Source organism: Ranitomeya imitator, chromosome 4 (assembly GCF_032444005.1).
Source record: "Ranitomeya imitator isolate aRanImi1 chromosome 4, aRanImi1.pri, whole genome shotgun sequence".
Lineage (NCBI taxonomy): Eukaryota > Metazoa > Chordata > Amphibia > Anura > Dendrobatidae > Ranitomeya > Ranitomeya imitator.
The window spans coordinates 152,863,658-152,886,144 of record NC_091285.1 but is presented as its reverse complement, the minus strand read 5'-3'; the positions used below and the strand labels follow the sequence as shown (position 1 = coordinate 152,886,144).

The 22,487-nt window shown below is 43.6% G+C and overlaps 1 protein-coding gene across 1 annotated transcript in view; it reads left to right on the top strand.

Annotated features, from left to right (window-relative positions):
• NR3C1 (nuclear receptor subfamily 3 group C member 1) overlaps window positions 1-22,487 on the top strand; it is a 175,852-nt gene that overhangs the window by 129,000 nt on the left and 24,365 nt on the right. Inside the window, exons 3-4 of the mRNA XM_069764057.1 lie at window positions 8,025-8,188; window positions 14,446-14,562. Of these exons, the coding sequence (XP_069620158.1) occupies window positions 8,025-8,188; window positions 14,446-14,562 (281 nt within the window). The remainder of the gene's footprint in view (window positions 1-8,024; window positions 8,189-14,445; window positions 14,563-22,487) is intronic.

Sequence of the window (22,487 nt, the reverse complement as noted above, 5' to 3'; positions counted from 1 at the left end):
AAAACGAAAATGATCCTCATAGCCCCGTTCTGGCCAAAAAGGACATGGTTCTCCTGGCTGAGGATGCTTTCGGTCTCGGACCCATGGGTCCTGCCGAATATACCAGACCTTCTACATCAAGGGCCGATCTTCCACCCACAGGAATCGAACTTACATTTGACAGCCTGGTTTTTGAACGGGGACTATTAAAAGAAAGGGGTTTCTCAGATAACTTAGTCACCACGTTGTTAAAAAGTAGAAAACCCATCACTACTAGAATATATGGGAAAACATGGAAAAAATTTCTGTCCGTCTCCAAAGTAAAAGTCCAAGATGGGCCCTCAATTCCTAAAATATTGGAGTTCCTACAAAAAGGTCTGGAACAGGGGTTGTCGGTTAGTACTCTTAAAGTACAAATAGCAGCTCTAGGAGCACTCTACAACCATAATATTGCGGCCAACCCATGGATAATTAGATTTGTTAAGGCGGTGACAAGATCAAAGCCATTAGTCGCTCAGAAAGTGCCCTCATGGGACTTAAATTTAGTCCTTTCGGCGTTAATGGGTCCTCCATTCGAACCCATAGAGACGATTCCCATAAAAACTCTATCACTTAAGACCATTCTCTTGGTAGCGTTAACATCCGCACGCAGAATAAGTGACATTCAAGCTTTATCCTCTAATCCACCCTTCACTAAAATATTAGATGATAGTCACTCTTAGACCTGACCCGGCCTATTTGCCAAAAGTGGCATCAAAATTACATAGGTCACAAGAAGTCTCCCTGCCATCCTTTTGTCCAAACCCAAAAAATGAGAAAGAGCAGAACTTCCATAATCTAGACGTCAGAAGATGCCTAATCCAATATTTAGATTCCACCAGAGAGTATAGGAAGGAAGGCTCTCTGTTTGTCTGTTTCCAGGGTCCCAGAAAAGGATTTCGGGCATCCAAGGGTACTTTGGCGAGGTGGATAAAGGAGGCGATGGTCTTGGCATATTCATCCTCGGGGAATGAGATCCCAGATGGTATAAGAGCGCATTCCACAAGAGCAGTAGCTACCTCATGGGCTGAGAGGTCAGAGGTATCAATAGAGCAAATCTGTAAAGCGGCCACCTGGTCATCACCATCGACCTTTTTTAGACACTATAGATTAAATCTAGCCTCTGTGTCTGACTTAACCTTCGGACGAAGGGTTCTCGAGGCGGTGGTCCCTCCCTAAGCTTAGTCTCTGCAATTCTCTCCGTAGTGCTGTCATGGGAGACCGAGAAAGTCGTAGTTATTCACCGATAACGGTGTTTCTCGGAGCCCATGACAGCACTCGCTTATTCCCTCCCATCACGTGTGCGGTGAGCACCTTTAATTACATATAATTTATATAGTGTATATAGTATGAGTATAGGCACGGGGTTCCTCTTTTAAGAAATGTTGTAATATGATTTTTTCTCTGTTGTAAACTAACCTGGAGGTCCTCCGATGCTCTGTAAACCAACTGATGCGAGGGAGAGGTACCGCCCTTTTATCTGTAGGTTTCCTGTCCCTGAAGGGCGGATCCCCTCTCTCCGTAGTGCTGTCATGGGCTCCGAGAAACACCGTTATCGGTGAGTAACTACGACTTTAGTTTCCCTTCGAATGGTACGACTTGTTTCCCAAGCCAGTCATAAGCATCTCCAGTTTCTTCAAATGTCATAAATGATAAATCTCTCGGCCGAAAAAAAAAAAAGAGCTCTCCTTTCTAGTCCTTGTTTGATCACTGTCCGAGTTTCAAAACCTCCTTTTTCCCACTCCCTTTTATTGTGCAGGACTTAAAGTTGATGCCTAGGCATATACAATGTGCTGGAGAACCGTCCAATACCATCTCATGCACCTAGGTGTCTCCTCATTAAGGAGGCCGTTCTCTTTGTACATTGTAAGTGAAGGGTCTTGTAGGATTTAAACCCAGGACTCCAGCGTTGCAAGGCTGCTGTGCTAACCACTGAGCCACCATGCTGCCTTATTTTTTTTTTTGTTCAGTGTTGGCCTCAGATTATTACACTTTAATTCTGGAGATATTTTTACCTAGTCCCCTTGTAAATTGCATGATTTCTCCTGAAAGAAGCAATACCCCTTATGGCGCTGCAGTATTGTTTAGCCACATGGCGAGACTGAGGGAAGAGAACCGTAGATTTTGACTTATGCAGCAGGTTTTCCTATAATGGTTTGCGGATGCCATTTACAGAGGCTGGAAGTGCCAAAACAGCTGTAACCCCCTCCACCCCAATTTAAAAATTACATACCACCTGGGGATTTATGGTTCTAGTCACTATTTTGACTCCATGGACTGGATTTTGCAGAGTAAAAATTGCAAATATGCCCACTTGATGCCCAATATATTGTCCAGTTTCTGGAGATGTGCACCCTGAGAATCAAGTGGGTTCTCATAGCCACGTTTGGCATTACTGTGGCCATTAACTGCAGTCCTGGCATAGTGTGGGGCTCAGCGGGGATGGGGGCATTTTGGATTTGGCCGCCAGCATTTCTGTTGGCAGATGATGGACCTGAATTACAATTAAAATCATTAGCTGTTCAAGAATGTATGCTTTATGCCTTTCCCCCTACCCCCCCCCATCCTCCTCATCCCCTAACTGCCCCCCCCCCCCATCCATCGGTATGGGCAAGACCTCTTTGGGTCAGTATGTTTACTGTGATGCTGCATTTCTATAGGGAATTGCCGTATTCTGAAAGCTATTACGGTACTTTTTGGGGGGCAATATGGGGCTTTGTTTGAGGGACAAGTTACACTTTTGAATGACACTATTGGTTTTACCATATTGTGTACTTGAAAACTAAAATTCCAATTGCTGCGAAATTGCTAAAAAGTGGTGTGGTTTTATGTTTTTTTTTTTGTCCCCCTCATGTTCACTGAATGTTAAAACTGACCTGCCATTATGATTCTCCAGGCCATTACAATCTTCCAGGTCATTGCCAGTTCGCAGATAAGAAACATGTCTAGGTTCTTTTGTGGTGAAATTTAAAAATCGGAAGTTTGTATTAAAGGGAACCTGTCACCCCCAAAATTGATGGTGAGGTAAGCCCATCGGCATCAGGGGCTTATCTACAGCATTCTGTAATGCTGTAGATAAGCCGCCGATGTATCCTGAAAGATGAGAAAAAGAGGTTGGATTATACTCACCCAGGGGTGGTCCGATCCGATGGGTGTCTCCGGTCCGGAAGAGCGCCTCCCGTCTTCATTCCATGACGTCCTCTTCTGGCCTTCACGCCGCGGCTCCAGCGCAGGCGTACTTTGTCTGCCCTGTTGAGGGCAGACAAAGTACTGCAGTGCGCAGATGCCGGTCAGAGAGGCCCGGCGTGAAGGCCAGAAGAGGACATCATGGAATGAAGATAGGAGGCGCCGGAGCTGACCTGAGACACCCATTTGACCAGACCTGGGTGAGAAAAAAAAGGTTAGATTATACTTATCTTTCAGGATACATCGGGGGCTTATCTACAGCATTACAGAATGCTGTAGATTAGCCCCTGATGGCGGTGGGCTTACCTCACCATCGATTTTGGGGGTGACAGGTTCCCTTTAAACAAAAATCGCCATTTTCTGACACCTGGAGAGTCTCTATTTTTCGGGATCTGGGCTGGTGAGGGCTTTTTATTTTTATTTTTTTGTGTGTGTTTGCCGAGCTGACTTTTTTTTTTAAATACCATTTTGGTGTAGATACGATATTTTGATTGCCCGTTATTGCAATGTTGCGGTGACCAAAAAAAAAACTACCGGTAATTGTCAGTTTGATTTTTTTCTTTTCTTTTCTTGTTACGCCGTTTACCGATCAAATTAATTCCTTTTTATATTTTGATGCCAAATGTATTAATTTTTTTATTTTTTTTGAATGGAGCAGAAGGGGTGAGTTGAATATGGAGTGGGGCACAGCACCTGTGCCCGCAGAATCCCCAGGATGTACTAATGCCCACTTGTAGGAACTCCCTGTCTTCAGCAGAATGTCTGCCTGCCTGTAGCTCCTTCCCTCTCCTCTCTAATGGCAGCTGCTGCCCAAAGTTCTAGCTCGGTAATATATTGTTTTCAGTGATCGCAGACTTTCCTATTACAAAGTTTCTTATTTTCATTTAATAATCTCAGTCCAGAAGGGAGAAGCTAACTTTTCCCCCAATAAAGAAGCAATGCACTCGAAAATGAGAAATTAAATGGTGAATACTCTTTTTAAGCTTCTCTAGTACACCAGACATTACACAAATAAACATTGTCAATTTTCCATACTACAGATAAAACGATTCTAGATGGATCCCTAATAATGCGGAGATTGGTCAGGTAACCCTATAAAGAGAAGTGTTGGATATCAGGGGGCCGGCGCGTCTCCCACCCCCACTAAGCCACAATCTCTTTTGGAGCCCGGATTGTGTAGTCTGGTTGTGCGTTGCAATAACTACTTGTGTTGCATTATTTTTACCCTTGGCACGCTGTCCACAGACAGTATTGAATCTGGCACCTTCCCTCATGGCCCAGTAAATATTGTCATTTATCTGACTAGATGGATTGCCTGCTGAACATGCCAAAACCCAAATTAGATTCGGCTCCCTGGGATACTGTGGTATTTAATAAATTATTTTTAGTGTGTGTATAGACACGTTAGACTGTGTTGTACAGTGCTCCTGTTTTATATGTATACCAGTCTATTGGCGTTCTGTCCCTTCAGAGGACTTTGCTATTTGTTAGGAAATCTTCCCTTATTGCTACTTTGACAAGACATCTACAGATTAAAGGGATCTATCTTAAATTGGATTAACATGTGTCCTACGTCACTAGCCTTTAATGCTTTCACTGCTCCAGCCCCTTACTCCTGCTACTCGAATACAGAGTGGCCTTCATTTCTACACTCGGAAAATTCTTAGTTTTTCTATTGTATTGTTTATCAAAAACCTTTTGTTCCTATGACATTTTTTTTGTACCTATTGATGCAAAATAAAATAATCTATTGTAACCTTGCGGTGAGCCATGCATAACACTTGGAGACCTTGTGCGTGTTATCCCACGTGACAACATATTGTGCCTCCGTGAGACCTTGTATTTTTCATAGTACGGCATGATTATGCCATAATGTATGTGATAAATCCTGCACGTGCCATCATATAAAAAGCGAGGTCCAGTTTGGCGTAGTTTGAAGCTATTGCGTTTACCATCTTGTGGTCCTCATCTGCTTTGTCTGGCATCCTATTGGGGTATCACCGATCAGTGCTGCAAGTGTTAATGGCACTGTAATAAACTGCAGACAGTTTTCAGATAAAGTGCTTCACACAGCTCCAATCTGATGTGTATGTATGCGTGTATAGATTCTTGTAACAATTTGTGTTGTATCAATTTCTACTTCTATCATGTTATGTAAAAGTAGTGTATTTGCTGATCCTATACGGATAGGAGCAGCTGCAGGAATAGGAGTTTTCCACTTCCTGGCCTCTGCGGACTGCCCGGTTAACAGTACCCAAATCCGAACCAATGGGACTCGGAGTATTCTGCAATTGTGGGCAGATCGTGTGGTGTGGTCAGTAGGCAGTGCCAAGAGTTCCTGTTCTCCTGGTTCTTGCGTGGATAACAGGTGTGTTGAAGTCACAGGCTTGCCAGAAATGGCTGGTCTTCAGTAACTGTCAGCAAAGAACACCCTGTGGCCAAGCACTTCAATACACCTTCCCTCCTGTGCTCCATTTATTTCTGCCCTTCTCTGGCGCTAAGGCTGAGCTATAAACATGGGGGTGGAGATAGAGGGGGGACATAAGTAGCATGCATCTTCCCTCTGAATGTTTGGGTATGCCTTTATGCATAGAGCACCTGTACTTGCTTTGAACAGTCGTTTTGTGCTGACAGTCCCTTTATAGACTATGTACATGGAGGGTAGCCCCTCTGAAAAAAAATTCTTTAAAAACTGGAAAAATTGAACAAATTTGTTCCAATTTGCTGTTCGTATGTCCAGGGTTTTTTTTTTTCTCCACTTTACCTCCCTGCATGGAGCAGTTTCTACTTAATCCTGTCACTTCATAAATGCTTAGTGCATGTACTATTAGGGTGGGTTTATCTGTTATGATTTATATCACTTTTTTGCTATTATATTTAGAACACAAATCTTGCATCACTTGACTTTGGTGTGACCATGAAGTGTGACTGGACCCCTAAGGGCGGAGGCCAGATCTGCAGCAATGTGGTTACTAACTGGCAATTGAGACTTGTAGCTTGTATCTTCATAAATGGTCCACTCTGCAGCCCTTATGGATTTTACAATTTTTCATCAACTAGTGCACTGAAAATTGGAGGTAAAGACCTCTGGAGAAGAGACATATCACCCTCACATTGACCATATGGGATTAATTTTAACTGAGGAAGTGAGATCTGAACTACAACCTCCTTTTGAAGTGGGACCTCCTGCTGTGAACCTGTAATTACAACAGATCTGCTGAAAACCAGCCACAAAGACTAGGATTCATATATAAATGTGTTTGGTGGGCCCCATACTGCATATATTATAGGTACGCAGTGATGTCGGTTTCAGATCCTTCTGTATTTGTGCCTCTCTTTACGTGTATCCGCATTATGCTGTGGTGATATGAGAGCCAATTGCAAATGTTACACCTCTATCTAAATGATGCTTTATGAAGGGGCCATACTTTTTTTTTTTTTTTTTTTTTTTTAAACCCTCATACTTTGTACTAAATTTTGTTTAAACGCTGTTAAATATACATATTTTTCTGTGCGGTTTTGAGAGTAATCCACTCCACAGAGTACTCAGACATTAGTGCCTACATATGAATACCCAAACTTTCTTTGTATATTGATGGAGGGCCTTGTACCACTATGTCCCTAGCCAAAGATAATACGCATATATGCTACATGAACATGGCCATGAATGTGAGATTTGTCTATTTAGCAGTTAATAATGTGACTAGCAGAACGCTTAGTTTCCATACATGGCATCTGGTACACACTGAATAGTGTTGCCCTTTAAACCAGCGTGAAATAGATCTAAGCGATTTTAAGAAACCATGCTGACTAGTTGCTGCATCTTTAGTAAGTGTTCTGCACAAAGCACTGTTTTAGTGGCTCACAATCCACCTTTCTGCCTGTTATATTCAGGGAATTGGAGATGACGGGCTATCTTCATATTCCGTGTCACCGCACACCTCTTGTCTGCTGGGTACGAGGCACCTGCAAAGTAAACTGATGGGGCGGGATGTCATCCATGGCCTTACATTGATGTTGCACCCATGCCGTAGGGTTCCATAATTTCTTATTACTTGATTTTAGAAGAAGGCTTTACACAGTTGTCATTATAATGTATCTCTGGGGCTTTGCTTTATGAATTAAATATTAGGTTTGAAGAAATGGATTGATTGAAATGGTAATTTCCTTCTGTCAGATAACAAAGCATCGGTTTATATGTGATCCTTCAGCCATTTACAGACTGAATCCTGCTTCAGAATACTTATTCTACTCCTATGGTGTGGTCAGATCCTATGGTGATCTGTGGTCTTGGTCTGATGTCTCGGAGACTTCTTGCGATGCAGTCCCCCTTCATGTTTTGTGGATTGTGTCCACCATCCTGCACAGGTGCACTTCTCTGCCCTGTCAAGGGAGACACTTTACCAATATTGGGTCTGATTAATGGTCAGAGCATGGACACCGGTCTCCTGACCCAAACACTGTAGCCTCAAACATACATGGTGGGGGATGCCTGAGTTTTGTTCAGGGTACCTGCGGCCAGTATGTATCTTGTGATATCTAGACAATGTTGTCGTATGTGTATTTGTCGCACAATCTTGTGGTCTGTTGGGTGACATTGACTGTACAAGTTAATAGCAGGAAAGTTACCTTTACCTAAACTCGACCAACCTCTGAGCTGGATGTTGGAGATCACCATTAAAAATAGGAGACCATTTTTTCTGAGCAGCAATTGTATGAGCTCTTGTGTATCTGACTTGGGCCATGTTCTTGCCAGTCTTGCCTTGCCCTTTACTACCTGGATAAATCCATCCTAATGCTTGTTTGTTTTTTCTTCCCAGCCCTGGAATGAGATCTGATGCGAGTCCTTCTCCGTCCACTTCATCTGCAAGCACCGGACCACCCCCAAAACTTTGTTTAGTGTGTTCAGATGAAGCGTCCGGGTGTCATTATGGAGTATTGACCTGTGGCAGCTGCAAAGTATTCTTCAAACGAGCTGTAGAAGGTGCGTTATTTTTACTACTTGTAATTAAGGTCCTCTGTGTGCCAAGTGTCAAAGGCGAGACAAGTTACAACCTGATTATTTTATCATAGTATTGAAGATATCTGCTTGCTGTCACTGAATGTGAAACCTACTCGTAAAGTACGAACACTTAAGGTACCGTCCTACTCAGCGACGCTGCAGCGATATAGACAACGAGCCGATCGCTGCAGCGTCGCTGTTTAGGTCGCTGTAGAGACGTCAAACACAGCAACTCCAGAAAAATGCAGGAGCGATTCAGTGACGTAACGGCGACTCACTTATCGTTCTCACTGGTTGTTAGCGCCATGTAAAACATTGCTGGCATTGTTGCTTTTGCTGTCAAACACGACGATACACGCCGACCTGACGACGAAATAAAGTTCTGGACTTCTAGCTCCGACCAGCGATATCACAGCGGGATCCAGATCGCTGCTGAGTGTCAAACACGAGATCGCTATCCAGGACGCTGCAACGTCACGGATCGTTGTCGTTCTCGTTGCAAAGTTGCTGAGTGTGACGGTACCTTTAGCTGGTGTATCTTATCTACGTTATTAAAGGCAGCCAGTCACTTGATTTTATGCTGCGCAAACCATGAATTTGTGCCTGAGTGATGGACTTCAGTTGGGCATTTTTTTATTTATTTATTTATTTTAACGCACCTACCTATGGTCCCTAACTGGATCTTCAGAGACTATCCATAACCGTTCCAGGTGATTAACCAGTCTCTTCCGTATGTGTACTTCGAGAGACCAGTCAATCACCTGGTATGGCGTAGCAAGCATCTATTCGTGCTTCATGTGGTTTGGGGAGCATGAATTGAGTGACCAGTTCCCTTTTTAACACAAATGCTGTCAATCACATGACCTAGGATAGGATTTTATACATTAAGAGTTAAGGATTCAAAGTTTCTGCTTAACAGCTTACCATTACTGGTGTATCCATCACTGGTTACGTCCCCTAAGGGCTTTCACCCCCCCCATTCTCCTCCTTTTCCCCATCCGAACGTATATTAAAGATGGCTAATTTTCATGGACACAACAAATGCTTATAAAAATATTAAATTAACTCCTAGTAAGTTAAGGGAACTGAAGGTAAGCTAATCAAATTTGTAGTGTTCTAATCTTATTGACATCAAATCATTTTGCCAGATTTTTACTGCAAAAATCCCTCCAAAAATGTTGTTGATTTGTTTATCAGTTGGTGGGGGGAAAAGCTTTTCTACGTGTAGGTATTGTTGTTCCATGTTTAATGGCGCTCCCTACGGCTACTTTAAATCCTCCTTGATCGTGTTCCAATATGACCAGTGCTGATGGACCCACCTGCCCAGTGTGCACAAGCAACAGGCCTGACCACAAGTCTATGCATGGTGTGGCTTCTGCTCTTGATTACTAGGCTACTGACCGATGCTTCAAATGCTCCGATTTGATGGATTCTTTCTCTGCTTTGCATTATTTTAGTACATGGGCAGCTGGTATATGTACTACACTCTTTATATTAACCCCTTGACCACCAATTACTTTTGTCATCGACCATGTGCCTTTGATGTAGGTTCCAGCACGGAGCTTGCATCTTTCCCCACACTTGATGACTGATTTCAGCCATCAAGTGCCTCTATCAGCTGCTGGTGGTTCACAGATCAACCTGTGCCTGTTTAACCAGTTGATGCCACTGACAATCACTGACATAATAATTTAACATGTCAGTCAGTAGCACATCACAAGTCCTGGCCTTCGACACCCCTGTCACGTGATCGCAGGGTGCCAATGGGTTGTCTGCAGAAGACCCTTGTGCCTGTCTTCACGATACTCCTATGAACCGTGGCTTGTGGCTGGCATTCGTAGGAGATTGATTTTTTTGCTATACATAGCAGGGCTGAGAATTTGGAGGGGAAAAAAATGCACAGGAAGCAAGCATAGATTTTTTTTTTTTTAAGTGATACTTGTACTGACCTGGGTAATCATATTGCCAGGTCAGTTTTACCATAAAGTGAACATGGTAATTAAACCCAAAAATAATTATGCAATTGCAAATTTTTTTGCAATTTCACCACACTTGGACATTTTGTTTTTTTCTGGTTTTCCAGTACATTTTATGGTAAAATGAATGGTGTCATTCAAAAGTACAACTTGTCCCACAAAAAGCAAGCAGTCACATGGCTATATTGACAAAAAACGTGAGAGGAGAGGGGAAAAAAACTGAAAATCACCTGAGTGAAGGTCAAATGCATCCCACGTCAAGAATAAATTTCCATGGCGCTTTACATGTGGAAAGGGTATACATAACAAAAACGACTACAATCCTCTTAAACAAAACGGGTCACTGACTGGTATGGAAGAAGGGACCCTGCCCGTGAGGGTTCACCATCTACAAGGGATAGGTGAGGATACATTAGGTGAGGGTAGAGCTAGTTGTGCAGCGGTTTGGTGGAACGAGGGTTACTGCAGGTTGTAGGCTTGTCAGAAGAGGTAGTTCTTCAGGGGGATGCACAGGAAAAATCTTGTATGTGATTGAGGGAAGAGGAGATATGGGGGGAGTAGAGAAGATCTTCTGAGGATGAAAGGTTACGTGCAGGTAAGTTCTGGGAAACTAGGTCACAGATGTATGGCGGAGACGGGTGGGTTGTGGATGGCTTTGTATGCCATGGTTATGATTTTGAACTGGAGCCTCAGGGCAATGGGGACCAGTGAAGGGATGGACAGAAGTCGGAATAGGTGGATTAGTTGGGCAGCAGAGTTTAGGATGCATTAGAGGGGAGGCCACAATGGATCAGGGCATGCACTACTGTTTTTGCAGATTATTTGTTGAGGAATGTCTGTAACTGGCGAGATGTTGGAGTTGGCAGAAAGTGGAAAGGGCTGGCATGTAAGGGGAGGGGGGTGGTTGGGTGACCCGGTGGAAAGATGAATTCTGTTTTATCCATGTTAAGTTTAAGAAATCTAGTAGAGAAGAAAGATTAAATGGTGCACACATTGTGTGATTCTGGTTAGTAAGGAGGTGATATTGGGTCCAGAGAGGTAGATCTGTATGTCATAAACATGGGATCCCACGGCTTTCAGTATCACCTCTGTCAGCTGTCCCAGGCCAAAGATGTAGATGAAGAGCAGGTGTCCTAGAACTGAACCTTGGGTGTCAGACAAAGGTGCGATGAGGAGGTGATGTGGGAGATGCTGAATTTCCGGTCTGTTATGCATTAGGAGATCCAAGATGGGGCCCAAGTCTGTGATGCCAAGAGAGGAGGGAATGGTCCAATGTTGAAGGAAAACTGATCCAAGAGGAGTACAAAGTAGTGTTGCTTAGATTTGGCAGTTAGTAGGTCGTTGGTGACTTTAGGCTGGTTTCACATTAGCGTTCGGCTGGGCTGCGGAGCGGAGCTCTGCATACTTCCTCCCTTCATTCCTTTAGCTCTGCCTACACTCCGCATATGTCCTGCGTACCTATCTTTAACAATGTGTACGCAGGGACGTGCGTTGTACGCGGATGCGTCAGCATGTGGCATTTTGACGTGTCCGTCGACCAAATTTTGCTTCCTGTGCGGTCGCCGGACACGTCAAAATGCCACATGCGTTGTAACGTCCGCATACAACGCATGTCCCTGCATACCCAATGTTAAAGATAAGCGACGCCTTCTCCGCATGCGTCCTGCATACTTAAGGGAGGAAGTATGCAGCCCAGCCGAACGCTAATTTGAAACCAGCCTTAGTCAAGGCAGTTTCAGTTGAATGGTGCAGTTGGAAGCTATATTGTAAGCAGCCAAAGAGGGAGCCAGAGGAGAGGTGGAAGGCCCATTCAAAATGGACATGTTCCAGTAGTTTTAAAGCGTTGAAAAGTGATATGGGGAGATAGCTAGATAGAGGATGGGTGTGATCGAGACTTGTTTGAAGCTTGAGGGGAAGACACCAGTTGCTAGTGAAAGATTGGAGAGATGGGTTGGGATGAATACTGTGAGGTTTGGGATGAGGTGGGACTGGATTAGGTCAAGTTCACAGGTAGTGAGATGTGAGCTGGAGAGTAGAGGAAAGTTGATCTTATGTAATGGTGGAGATACTGGTTTAGGAGGAGGAGGGCTGAGCAGTTATGAGCAGGGGCTGTAGGCCAAAGCTCTCTGCCTCGTTCTTCAAGCAGAGGATTGATAACATCAAAGTCTTCAGTTGAGATGAGGGAGGATTTGCTGGGGGACAGGAGAATTGAAAGTGTTGAATAGCTGTTTATGGTTGTGATACAGGGAGGATAAGAGATGAGGAGTAGGTATGTTTTTGCAGCAGTGAATGTGTACTTGAAAGTAATGAGGGACTGTTTGAAAAGATCCTACTCCAATGAGCACTTCATCGCATTCAACTCCACTCAGCAACTCTGGACGCCCACCTCAAATTTTGTCAGGCTGGTGTGCCAGGGTTGCCTGTTTTTGTTAGCTTTGGTATGTGTAAGGGGGGGCTACCGATGCGAGAGCTGGGAAGGGGGGTAAATGACTGCTTGTCAGAGGGGGAGTAGATGCGCACACGGTGCACCTTGGAAGAAGTGAGTATTGGGGGGGAGGTCGCAGTGAGATTTGGCTGAAGGAACAGTTATCTGACAGGCGCACAAATGACTCTACATGGTTGCTGCTGGAGTGGGGGTGAGAAAGGGGGAGCCACCATATGAAAGTGAAGCTGGAGAGGCTGTGTTAGATCTGGTGAGCCAGGTTTCAGTGATGGCGAGGAAGGAAAGTTTCTTAGAAATGAAAAGATCATGGATGTATGAAAGTTTGTTTCGGATTTAACCCCTTCACGACATGTGCCGTACATGTACAGCGTGTGTTGAGTCCTTCAATTTGATCTTTCCCAACACATGTCAGCTGTTTTGAACAGCTGGCATGTGCCCCTAACAGCCAGGAGTGGAATTGTAATCCACCTGCATTTGTTAGCCTGTTAAATGCCACTGTCAATCTGACAGCAACATTTAATGTGATTGCTTAGGAAGCGCGTCACTGCCCATTGACGCCCTTGCTACATGACCGCGGGTCGCCGATGGGTTGGCATGGTTCTGCAGAAGACCCTTATGGTTGTCATTGCCAGATTGCTTTGAGCGCCGCCCAGTGGTCGGCGCTCATAGCAAGTGAGCATTTACTACACACGGGATCATTGCCTGTGTAGCAGAGGTGATCGGACAGCTGCAGCTTCTATTCTCCCATGGAGACTATTGAAGCATGCAAAAAGTTATATATTTTTTATTTTTTAAATATTTTTAATATGTTCAAATCACCTCCCCATTTGCCCCATTCAAAATAAAACAATTTAAAAAATACACATTTAGTATCACCTGATCTATCAAGATATAAAAAGAATTAATTTGATCAGTAAATGGCGTAGTGAAAGTGTCGAAATGGTAGAATTACGGGGGGTTTTTTGGATCGCTGCAACATTGCATTAATAATCAATAACGGGCGTTCAAAAAATCGTACCAAAATGGCATAATTTAAAAAGTCCGCTCCGAGCGCAAAAAATAAGCCCTCAACTAGCCCCAGATCGCGAAAAATGGAAATGCTACAGATCTCAGAAAATGACACAATTTTTTTTTTTTTTTTTTTTTAAACAAACTTTATTGAAATGGTGAAAAACATAAAAATGAAAAAATACAAGCAACCTATAAATGTTTGGTATCTACGAACTTGTAATGACCTGGAGAATCAATGGCAGATCCGTTTTAGCATTTGGTGAACATGGTAAATAAAATCCCCCAAAATTTGTGGAATTGCTCTTGGAATTTTTTCCCCATATTTATTTTTTTTTTTAGTACGTGATATGGTAGAACCAATGGTGTTCAAAAGTACGACCCGTCCTGCGAAAAAACAAGCCCTTACATGGCCACATTGACGGAAAAATGGCTCTGGGAGGAAGTGGCATGAAAACCAAACACAAACGAAGAAGGGCTGCGGCCGCATGAAGGGGTTAATAGAAAGCAATAGATGCGGAGGTGGAATTGGTGTCCTATAGAGTATTATGTAGTCCCAGCTTTTGGGATGACGCCCTCTATTACACAGTGCGGGTATGATTGTGCAATATTTGAGGGACTTGCTGTGCACCCCGCTACATCAGAGGAGATCTACATCCATAATATGCCTAGTAAAGTGACCGACCGGATGAGATCATTATCAGATTCTGCAAGTAGAACTGTTACTTTTTTGTTTGTACATGCACCTGAATTATTTGGCATTGTGTATAACATACAGAAATTCACGCCTTTTTTAATTTATTTTTTTATAGGTCAGCACAATTACCTTTGCGCTGGAAGAAATGATTGCATCATTGATAAAATACGGCGGAAAAACTGCCCGGCCTGCCGTTATCGGAAGTGTCTCCAAGCTGGGATGAATTTAGAAGGTAGGAAGGCCTGTAAGGAATAACCAATACTAAATCTGCCCAAATCAGTGCTATATTTTTAGTGCAGTATGGTCTGTTATAATGAAAACCTGATATACTCCTAATTTTTATGGTTGACATCTAATGAGCCAATGTCCGATTTGACCTGGTCAGAAGTGCTGCGTGCTGTTCATTCATGGGGCGATACCAAGGCATGAATTCGTCCTGGACGGAAATTGGAACGTTGGATGGTTTATACAGAGAAATGGTTAGTTTGTTAAATGATCAAGCCAGAGAGTAACTTTATTTTTTGGAGGGGACATCCTTCTGCGATCAGACAAGCAAAAATTTTAAAATGGTAATTTTTATTCAAAGGTCTCGTGTATTTAACAAGAAGCCCCTCAAATGCTAAATAGCAGTGGTACATGGCCGCTGTCCACATTCCCCAGACTATGTACCTGAAGACCTTTTCACTTTCGAATATGGCAGGATGCAGGCAGCATGATTGACCCTTTAGTAGCATTTCTTATTTTCATTTTTTTGTGTAAATTGCACTAAGTTTTCTGTTTACAAGCATTTGGTACATTATTTTTTTTCTGGTCTTTCTGCTTGAACTGGTTGACATGGTCTTATACCATATTTTTTACTTTAAAAAGAATCAAGTCTCAAAATAAGCCATCTATATGGGCATGTAGGTCATAGGAGGCTGAATAACATGATAAATTGATATCTGCAATTGATGTCTATTTCCAAGAAATCATTTTTCTTATATGTAAATGAACTGTAAAGTTTATGGACCAGGCCTAGAGTTGCATGAGAATCGGCCTCCAGGGATTATTAATAAAAAAAAAAAATTACCAGTGAAAGTGTTACGGTAGACTTAAGGTACCGTCACACTAGACGATATCGCTAGCGATCCGTGACGTTGTAGCGTCCTCGCTAGCGATATCGTCCAGTGTGACAGGCAGCAGCGATCAGGCCCCTGCTGTGCTGTCGCTGGTCGGGGAAGAAAGTCCAGAACTTTGTTTCGTCGCTGGCTCTCCCGCAGACATCGCTGAATCGGCGTGTGTGACACCGATTCAGCGATGTCTTCGCTGGTAACCAGGGTAAACATCGGGTAACCAAGCGCAGGGCCGCGCTTAGTAACCCGATGTTTACCCTGGTTACCATCGTTAAAGTAAAAAAAACAAACGCTACATACTTACCTACCGCTGTCTGTCCCCGGCGCTGTGCTTCTCTGCTCTGGCTGTGAGCACAGCGGCCGGAAAGCAGAGCGGTGACGTCACCGCTCTGCTTTCCGGCTGCCCGGTGCTCACAGCCAGACCAGAGAAGCATAGCGCCGGGGACAGACAGCGGTAGGTAAGTATGTAGTGGTTGTTTTTTTTTACTTTAACGATGGTAACCAGGGTAAACATCGGGTTACTAAGCGTGGCCCTGCGCTTAGTAACCCGATGTTTACTCTGGTTACCGGCATCGTTGGTCGCTGGAGAGCGGTCTGTGTGACAGCTCTCCAGCGACCAAACAGCGACGCTGCAGCGATCCGGATCGTTGTCGGTATCGCTGCAGCGTCGCTAAGTGTGACGGTACCTTAAAGCGCTGCGGGACACCTGCAGATATCAGTTCTCATCTCCCTGCAGATCTGTGGCATTGATAGCAGCCATTACATGTCTCACACTGGTAATGAACCCTTATATTTATAATACCTGGAGGCAGAGTCTCATGCAGCTCTACGTCTGGCCCATAGGGTTTAGCAGCTTGACGTCTGGCCCATAGGGTTTTAGTAGCTCTACGTCTGGCTCATAGGGTTTTAGTAGCTTAGTCTGGCCCATAGGGTTTAGCAGCTTGACGTCTGGCCCACAGAGTTTAGCAGCTCGACGTCTGGCTCATAGGGTTTAGCAGCTCGACGTCTGGCCCATAGGGTTTAGCAGCTCAACATCTGGCCCATAGGGTTTAGTGATTATCTCCTGCTGGCGCTTTTCATGTGAAAAAGGGGCAAATAAATTCAAGCACAATAAGCATGAGCAATACAAGGCGTACACGCAAGTACAGGAGGAGAGAGGAACCTGCCCACGAGGGCTCACCGTCTACAGGGCTATCAATACAAAGTTCTGCACAATCCCTTTAAGTCACATGTTTAAAACTAATTAACCCTCTAGGCTTGCAAAGTTCCAGTTTGAACAATAAAGTGGGTGTTGGTTAACCTTGGAATAAAGATCTTTTTTTAATACAGCAATTGTTCTTGTTTTGCCAGTAGCAATAACTTGAAAATGTAATATTTTCTAACTCCAATTTGAAAACTATAAATAAAAAATGTCAACATGCACTCCAAATTACCTTTAATTACACTTGCTTTTTCTTGGAAGTTATTTGGTGTACTCTATTAAAATGTCTGTCTTGTTACTCTGACAAACCCTGTCCTATGTACCATAAATTGGAAGAGTGAATGCGAATATGTGCATTAGAAATCTCTGCTGCCACAGCGGATGTGAGCTACAGCAGGTTAAGCCTTCTCCAGGTCACTGGATCCTCTATGCACACACTGCTGTCCACCCTTTGGCTTTAGCACCGCAGGTATCGCCAGTATTCGATCAGAATGAGTGGATATCAGTGTAAGCAGCCTCTTCTTACCTTGGTACCCCTGGTAGCTCCAATACTAGATCAGGTAGACATGATGGACAGCAGTGTGAGCAGCCTCTTGTTACCTTGGTACCCCTGGAAGCTCAAATACTAGATCAGGTAGACATGGTGGACAGCAGTGTGAGCAGCCTCTTCTTACCTTGGTACCCCTGGAAGCTCAAATACTAGATCAGGTAGACATGATGGACAGCAGTGTGAGCAGCCTCTTCTTACCTTGGTACTCCTGGAAGCTCAAATACTAGATCAGGTAGACATGATGGACAGCAGTGTGAGCAGCCTCTTCTTACCTCGCTACCCCTGGTAGCTCAAATACTAGATCAGGTAGACATGGTGGACAGCAGTGTGAGCAGCCTCTTCTTACCTCGCTACCCCTGGTAGCTCAAATACTAGATCAGGTAGACATGGTGGACAGCAGTGTGAGCAGCCTCTTCTTACCTCGCTACCCCTGGTAGCGCCAATACTAGATCAGGTAGACATGATGGACAAAATCTTACGAACACCAATGTAACCATCTTCTCTGTATGCAGATTTTACCTCGAAATTGAGAATTAACAAGTTTGCTTTTTCCTCCTGGATTGATCATTCATTCTCTAATAGAATATATTGCAAAATTTTCTCATGCACTTTTGATTTATGGAATACATTTAAAGAGACTGTTACTCTTTCAGCAACCAACATTAAAGCCAATAGTAATAAACTTGGTGACCGATTCCCTTTAAAGCTTTGTCACCCTATATGAGAGCAGCATAATGTCGATAGACCCAGAACGAAGTGTCACTTTCTGGGCTTCTCAATGTTTTGTTTAGTGATTATCTTCTGCTGATAAAATCACTTGAGAACTAGTAATCCTGTTGTAAGGTAATCTTCCATATTCATGAGTGCTGAATACCACCACTGGCAACACTGTGTACACATATGCCAATCCGTGGTGGGGACTGTTATAAAGAGCTCAAGAATATGGAGTATGACAAGGCAGCAGGTTTCCTAGTCCTCTTGTGGTGTTCAAATTATTTTTTATTAAAAATACAACATTCAGCCCAGTAAGGGATAAATCGCTGGAATCAGGGTCTCAGTCCCCAGGTTTTTGCTATCACATCAGAGCACCATGATAAAGGGACATCTTCCGTTTCATAGATTTATTTATTTATTTATTTATTTTTGTATAGACCTCTTCTCCTGAAGTCACTATATTGGTTTTTGTATTTCTTCTAACATTGCTAATGACCTAGCATCCTGTAGTGCGTTTTACACGTGGCATTGAAATACCTTCTACTCATCGGTAAATGGAAAGGTCTGGTGCTATTTGTGGAGTCATTAATGCGCGGTCATCCTCCACCGAGGAGGCGGTTATGGAGCATCCTTTTACTTTGCCTCCTCTCATCTGTGCACGGGCCGCTTACACTCTCAGCTTTCTGTACATAATGAGAAACAATCTAAGTGGCCTGATTTGCAATGAGCGGCATGTACCACTTTGTACAGGAAGAATATGTTTTTGCATATGAATGAGCATTAACCATAATGCATTTTAATGATTGACGTAGAACAGATTCCACTGAGGAATTGCGTTTGCGTCCAAGCCAGTGGCCAGACCCTAAGAAGTGGATGCAGGTTTATGACAAAGGGGTAAAAACGCATCACAAGATGAAAGAACATAATTTACCGTCTCCACGGTATTTATAGACATACTTTACATAGGCGCGCACAGCCAGTCTTTGTACGATGTCCTTAGATTCCCTTAATCGCTTCATGAGGAATGTTCTTTCCTTTCTCCAGTCTGTATATGCCTGGTGTAAAGATGAAGGAAAGCGATATGTTCATTGTTGTACAAGTGAAGCACTTGTTAAAAGCTAAAGGAGTCTTTTTAAAATTAGATCCAAATGTTGTTCTGCTGCTTCCCCCTTAAGATTACGAAATCTCCCTGCTGGAGTATTCGGGGAGGTTAGGAATCGGCCCTTAATAACTTACATACATGCCAGTGCCGGAAATCTAGGACTACATGGATGTTCTTGCCAGTGGTTTCAATATATTGTCACAACAAAATTGTTGGGAGTGCACTTAACCTACTTGGACCTCTCCTCATCCTAAACATATAGTGACACGGGCTCCACAGCACATGGGAAATTTCACTGACCGTAGAAAAGGGAATACTTGTCTTTTAGGCCCCATAATTCTGTGCAGATGGTGGCCAGGGAATCAGCAGGTTTTTGCTACCTCCTCTCAGAGCAGCATAGTGTAGACAACGACACCCTGAATCCAGCAATGTCACCTAAGTTTACGGAGTGCAACTGTTCTTGGTGTTTTCTAGGTTTAGCAATGCAGCGGAGCTGAGAAAGCTGCCCTGACCCTCGCCAGGCTCTGAATGTACATAGCTGTAGACAGTAAGCTGCTTATCACAGGAGGGGGCGGGGTCTGACTAGGGCTCACGTGCTGCCGAGCAATGATAATCCCCAAGTGATCCTTCAGTCTATAGTAAACCGCACACAGCCCCAGACATGTGATACATTGTTGTAATCTGTGTTTTAACCCCTACCTCATGCTGTCCTCAGCTTACATGGCAGAAATCTGCTGACAGATTCCCCTTAATGAATAAGGAGCGTCCCATTCCCCTTAATAGAATGGTGTCAATCCAAGTCACAATTAGGTTAGATCTTTTCCCCCTGACAAGTTTACTTGTTCAGCATTCTGAGAACTTGCTTGAAACAAACTCCAATAAAGCGAGTTGGGGTCCTCAGACACAAGACTGTTGACTCGTTCAGCGGACAGTCTTGTGTGTGTGTGTATGGGAGAATCTCCCAAGCCTTTTCCCAATGATAGAAGTTTGACACGTTAAAGGACATGTACGATCAGAAAATGGCCAGTTGTATTTTTTTTTTTTATTTGAAGGAAAACCTGAAATCTTGCAGTTCTCCCTGGCCTCGTTGAGGTTCCCCACACTAAAGCCTATCTATCCCTGTACAATTGAGCTGACTATTTTCTCCAGTAAACAGACGTGAACTAACATTTCCCCAAGGGGCCAATAAATGGCTCGGCAAGCGTTGTCTAGAGCGATTTCTGTTCTACCCTAAAGTATTAGCATTGGAGTGTAGAATGGATTGTATGAAGCAATAAGAACCGCCGGGAAGCGGAGTAACCCTCGCAGTGCCTCTCTTTAGGGGTGTATCGGCTAAATCTCTGTCCTGCCAGTGCTCTTATTTAACTCTGCTTTGGGACGTAGACCCCTGCCAAGTTCTGGAAGGCTAGAGAGAAAATAGAATTCGTGGAACGGGATGACATAACTTTTTTATATTTTTCACCCTTGAAAATGTGTTGGATTGGCCTGAAATTGGCATAAACAAGGTCTCCACCAGTGTATGTGCTGTCTCTGGTATGAGGATTTAAGGGTAAGCCTGTGCATGGAAACTGCGGCTCTTCCTTTCCAAAGTAAATATCAGTCTTACTGTAGCATTCCCCTCTGGCTCCAATGAAAAGCATCACTGTTTTCCAAATTTAAATATGTGCAGTATTTCCAGGTCCAGGAGGTAGAAAAGCGTACTGTATGCTCTGGCAGTGCTTTCTATGGAACAGTTACAGTAAGGAAGATCAAATGAGAAGCTGCTCCTACTCCATGTGTGCAACACAAAGATTATTTGGGTTTTGTTTTTAAGGAATTTTTTGGGTAAGTTAAGACCAATCTTTCATGGTCCCCAACGCTCCAGTATATTTAAGTATGCAGTGCGTAAGATTCTGAGCAGTAAGATTTTTGTGGTAGGCTGTTGTGTATCCCTTTTTTTAGAAATGCAATAGGGTTGTAAAGATATAAATCTCTACCCTCTACATAATCAGTATGCAGATGGACACCAGTCCAATGAAGGCTAAAGACGTGTTTTTTTTTGTGTGTTTTTTTTTTGTCTATGGGGGAAAAAAGTACTATGGGCATGTTAAACATGTCCAAGCCTATAATTGGGTCTATATGCTCTTTAAGCTTGATGCGAACACAGCTGAAGGGAACCCAGACACCTATAAAAACTTGGGTTTTGCAGAAAATTTTTCATGCCAGATCACGAAGAAACATTAGTCACTAAATTGACACTTGCCCATAAGACAGATTTATTTATCAGTTTCTGCCTTTCTGGCCATCAACAAGGTTGTGTCCAGGTGCTAGTCAGTACTAGTGATGAGCCAAGACATTGGCGATTATATAAATCTTTCTCTTATGGGCTGGCTCCATAAACAATTTTTTCAAATCTGTCAATTTAGTACCGAAGGTTTTTTCTCACCTGTGACTTACTTTTTGGTCCTGTGGACCCCTTATATATTTTGTCTGAACATACCAGATCAGTCAGGCCGAATGGCCATAACATAAGGTACAGTTAGGGTATGTGCCCACGCTGCGGATTTTCCTGCGGATTTTTCCGCAGCGGATTTGGAAAATCCGCAGTGCAAAACCACTGTGGTTTTCACTGCGGATTTTCTTGCGGTTTCTTCTGCGGGTTTTCACCAGCACTTTCCTATTGGTGCTGGTTGAAACCCGCTGTGGAATCCGCACAAACAATTGACATGCTGCGGAAAATAATCCGCAGCGTTTCCGCGCGGCTTTTTCCGCAGCATGTGCACAGCGGTTTTTTTCCCATAGGTTTACATTGTACTGTAAACTTTGGGAAAACTGCTGCGGATCCGCAGCGGCCAAATCCGCTGCGGATACGCAGAAAAATCTGCAGCGTGTGCACACAGCCTAAATATATGCAAGTATTTTCTATAATTGATGTGGTACAGAATGGATAGGCAACAAAAGTAAATGAAGTGCTTCCAATGTAACGGCAACAGGGGACAGTCTGATGCCTATATTCCTCTATAGTGCCTGTCTTTTGTTTTTTGGCTCAGTGGTTGGCATTGCAGGTGTGCGGCGCTGGGGTCTTATGTTCAAATCACACCAAGGATAACACCTGCAAGGAGCTTGTATATTCTCCCCTTGTCTGTGTTGGAGGAAACTGGCATGTACTGAGACAACACACTCAGACCTGATCATAGGAGATTTTGACTGTGCGCCCCACTGGGGACAGTGATTGTCTTAAAACACTGTGGAAATTAATGGTGCCATATAAATGAGTAAAATAGTAGTCAGAAATAAGATGCTCCCAAGTATTCTGAAATGTAGACCTTAAGATTTATGACCCCTTGGCCAGCATTCTACTAGAGGCTGTCGGCTGTTGATTGCCGTGTAGTTATGGCACAATAACAGCCCAGCCTAGTGGACTGACCAACAAATAAAGTAGCACTCTGTGGTGCTATAACATGCATATATGAAATATATGAAACTTGAATTGCATTAC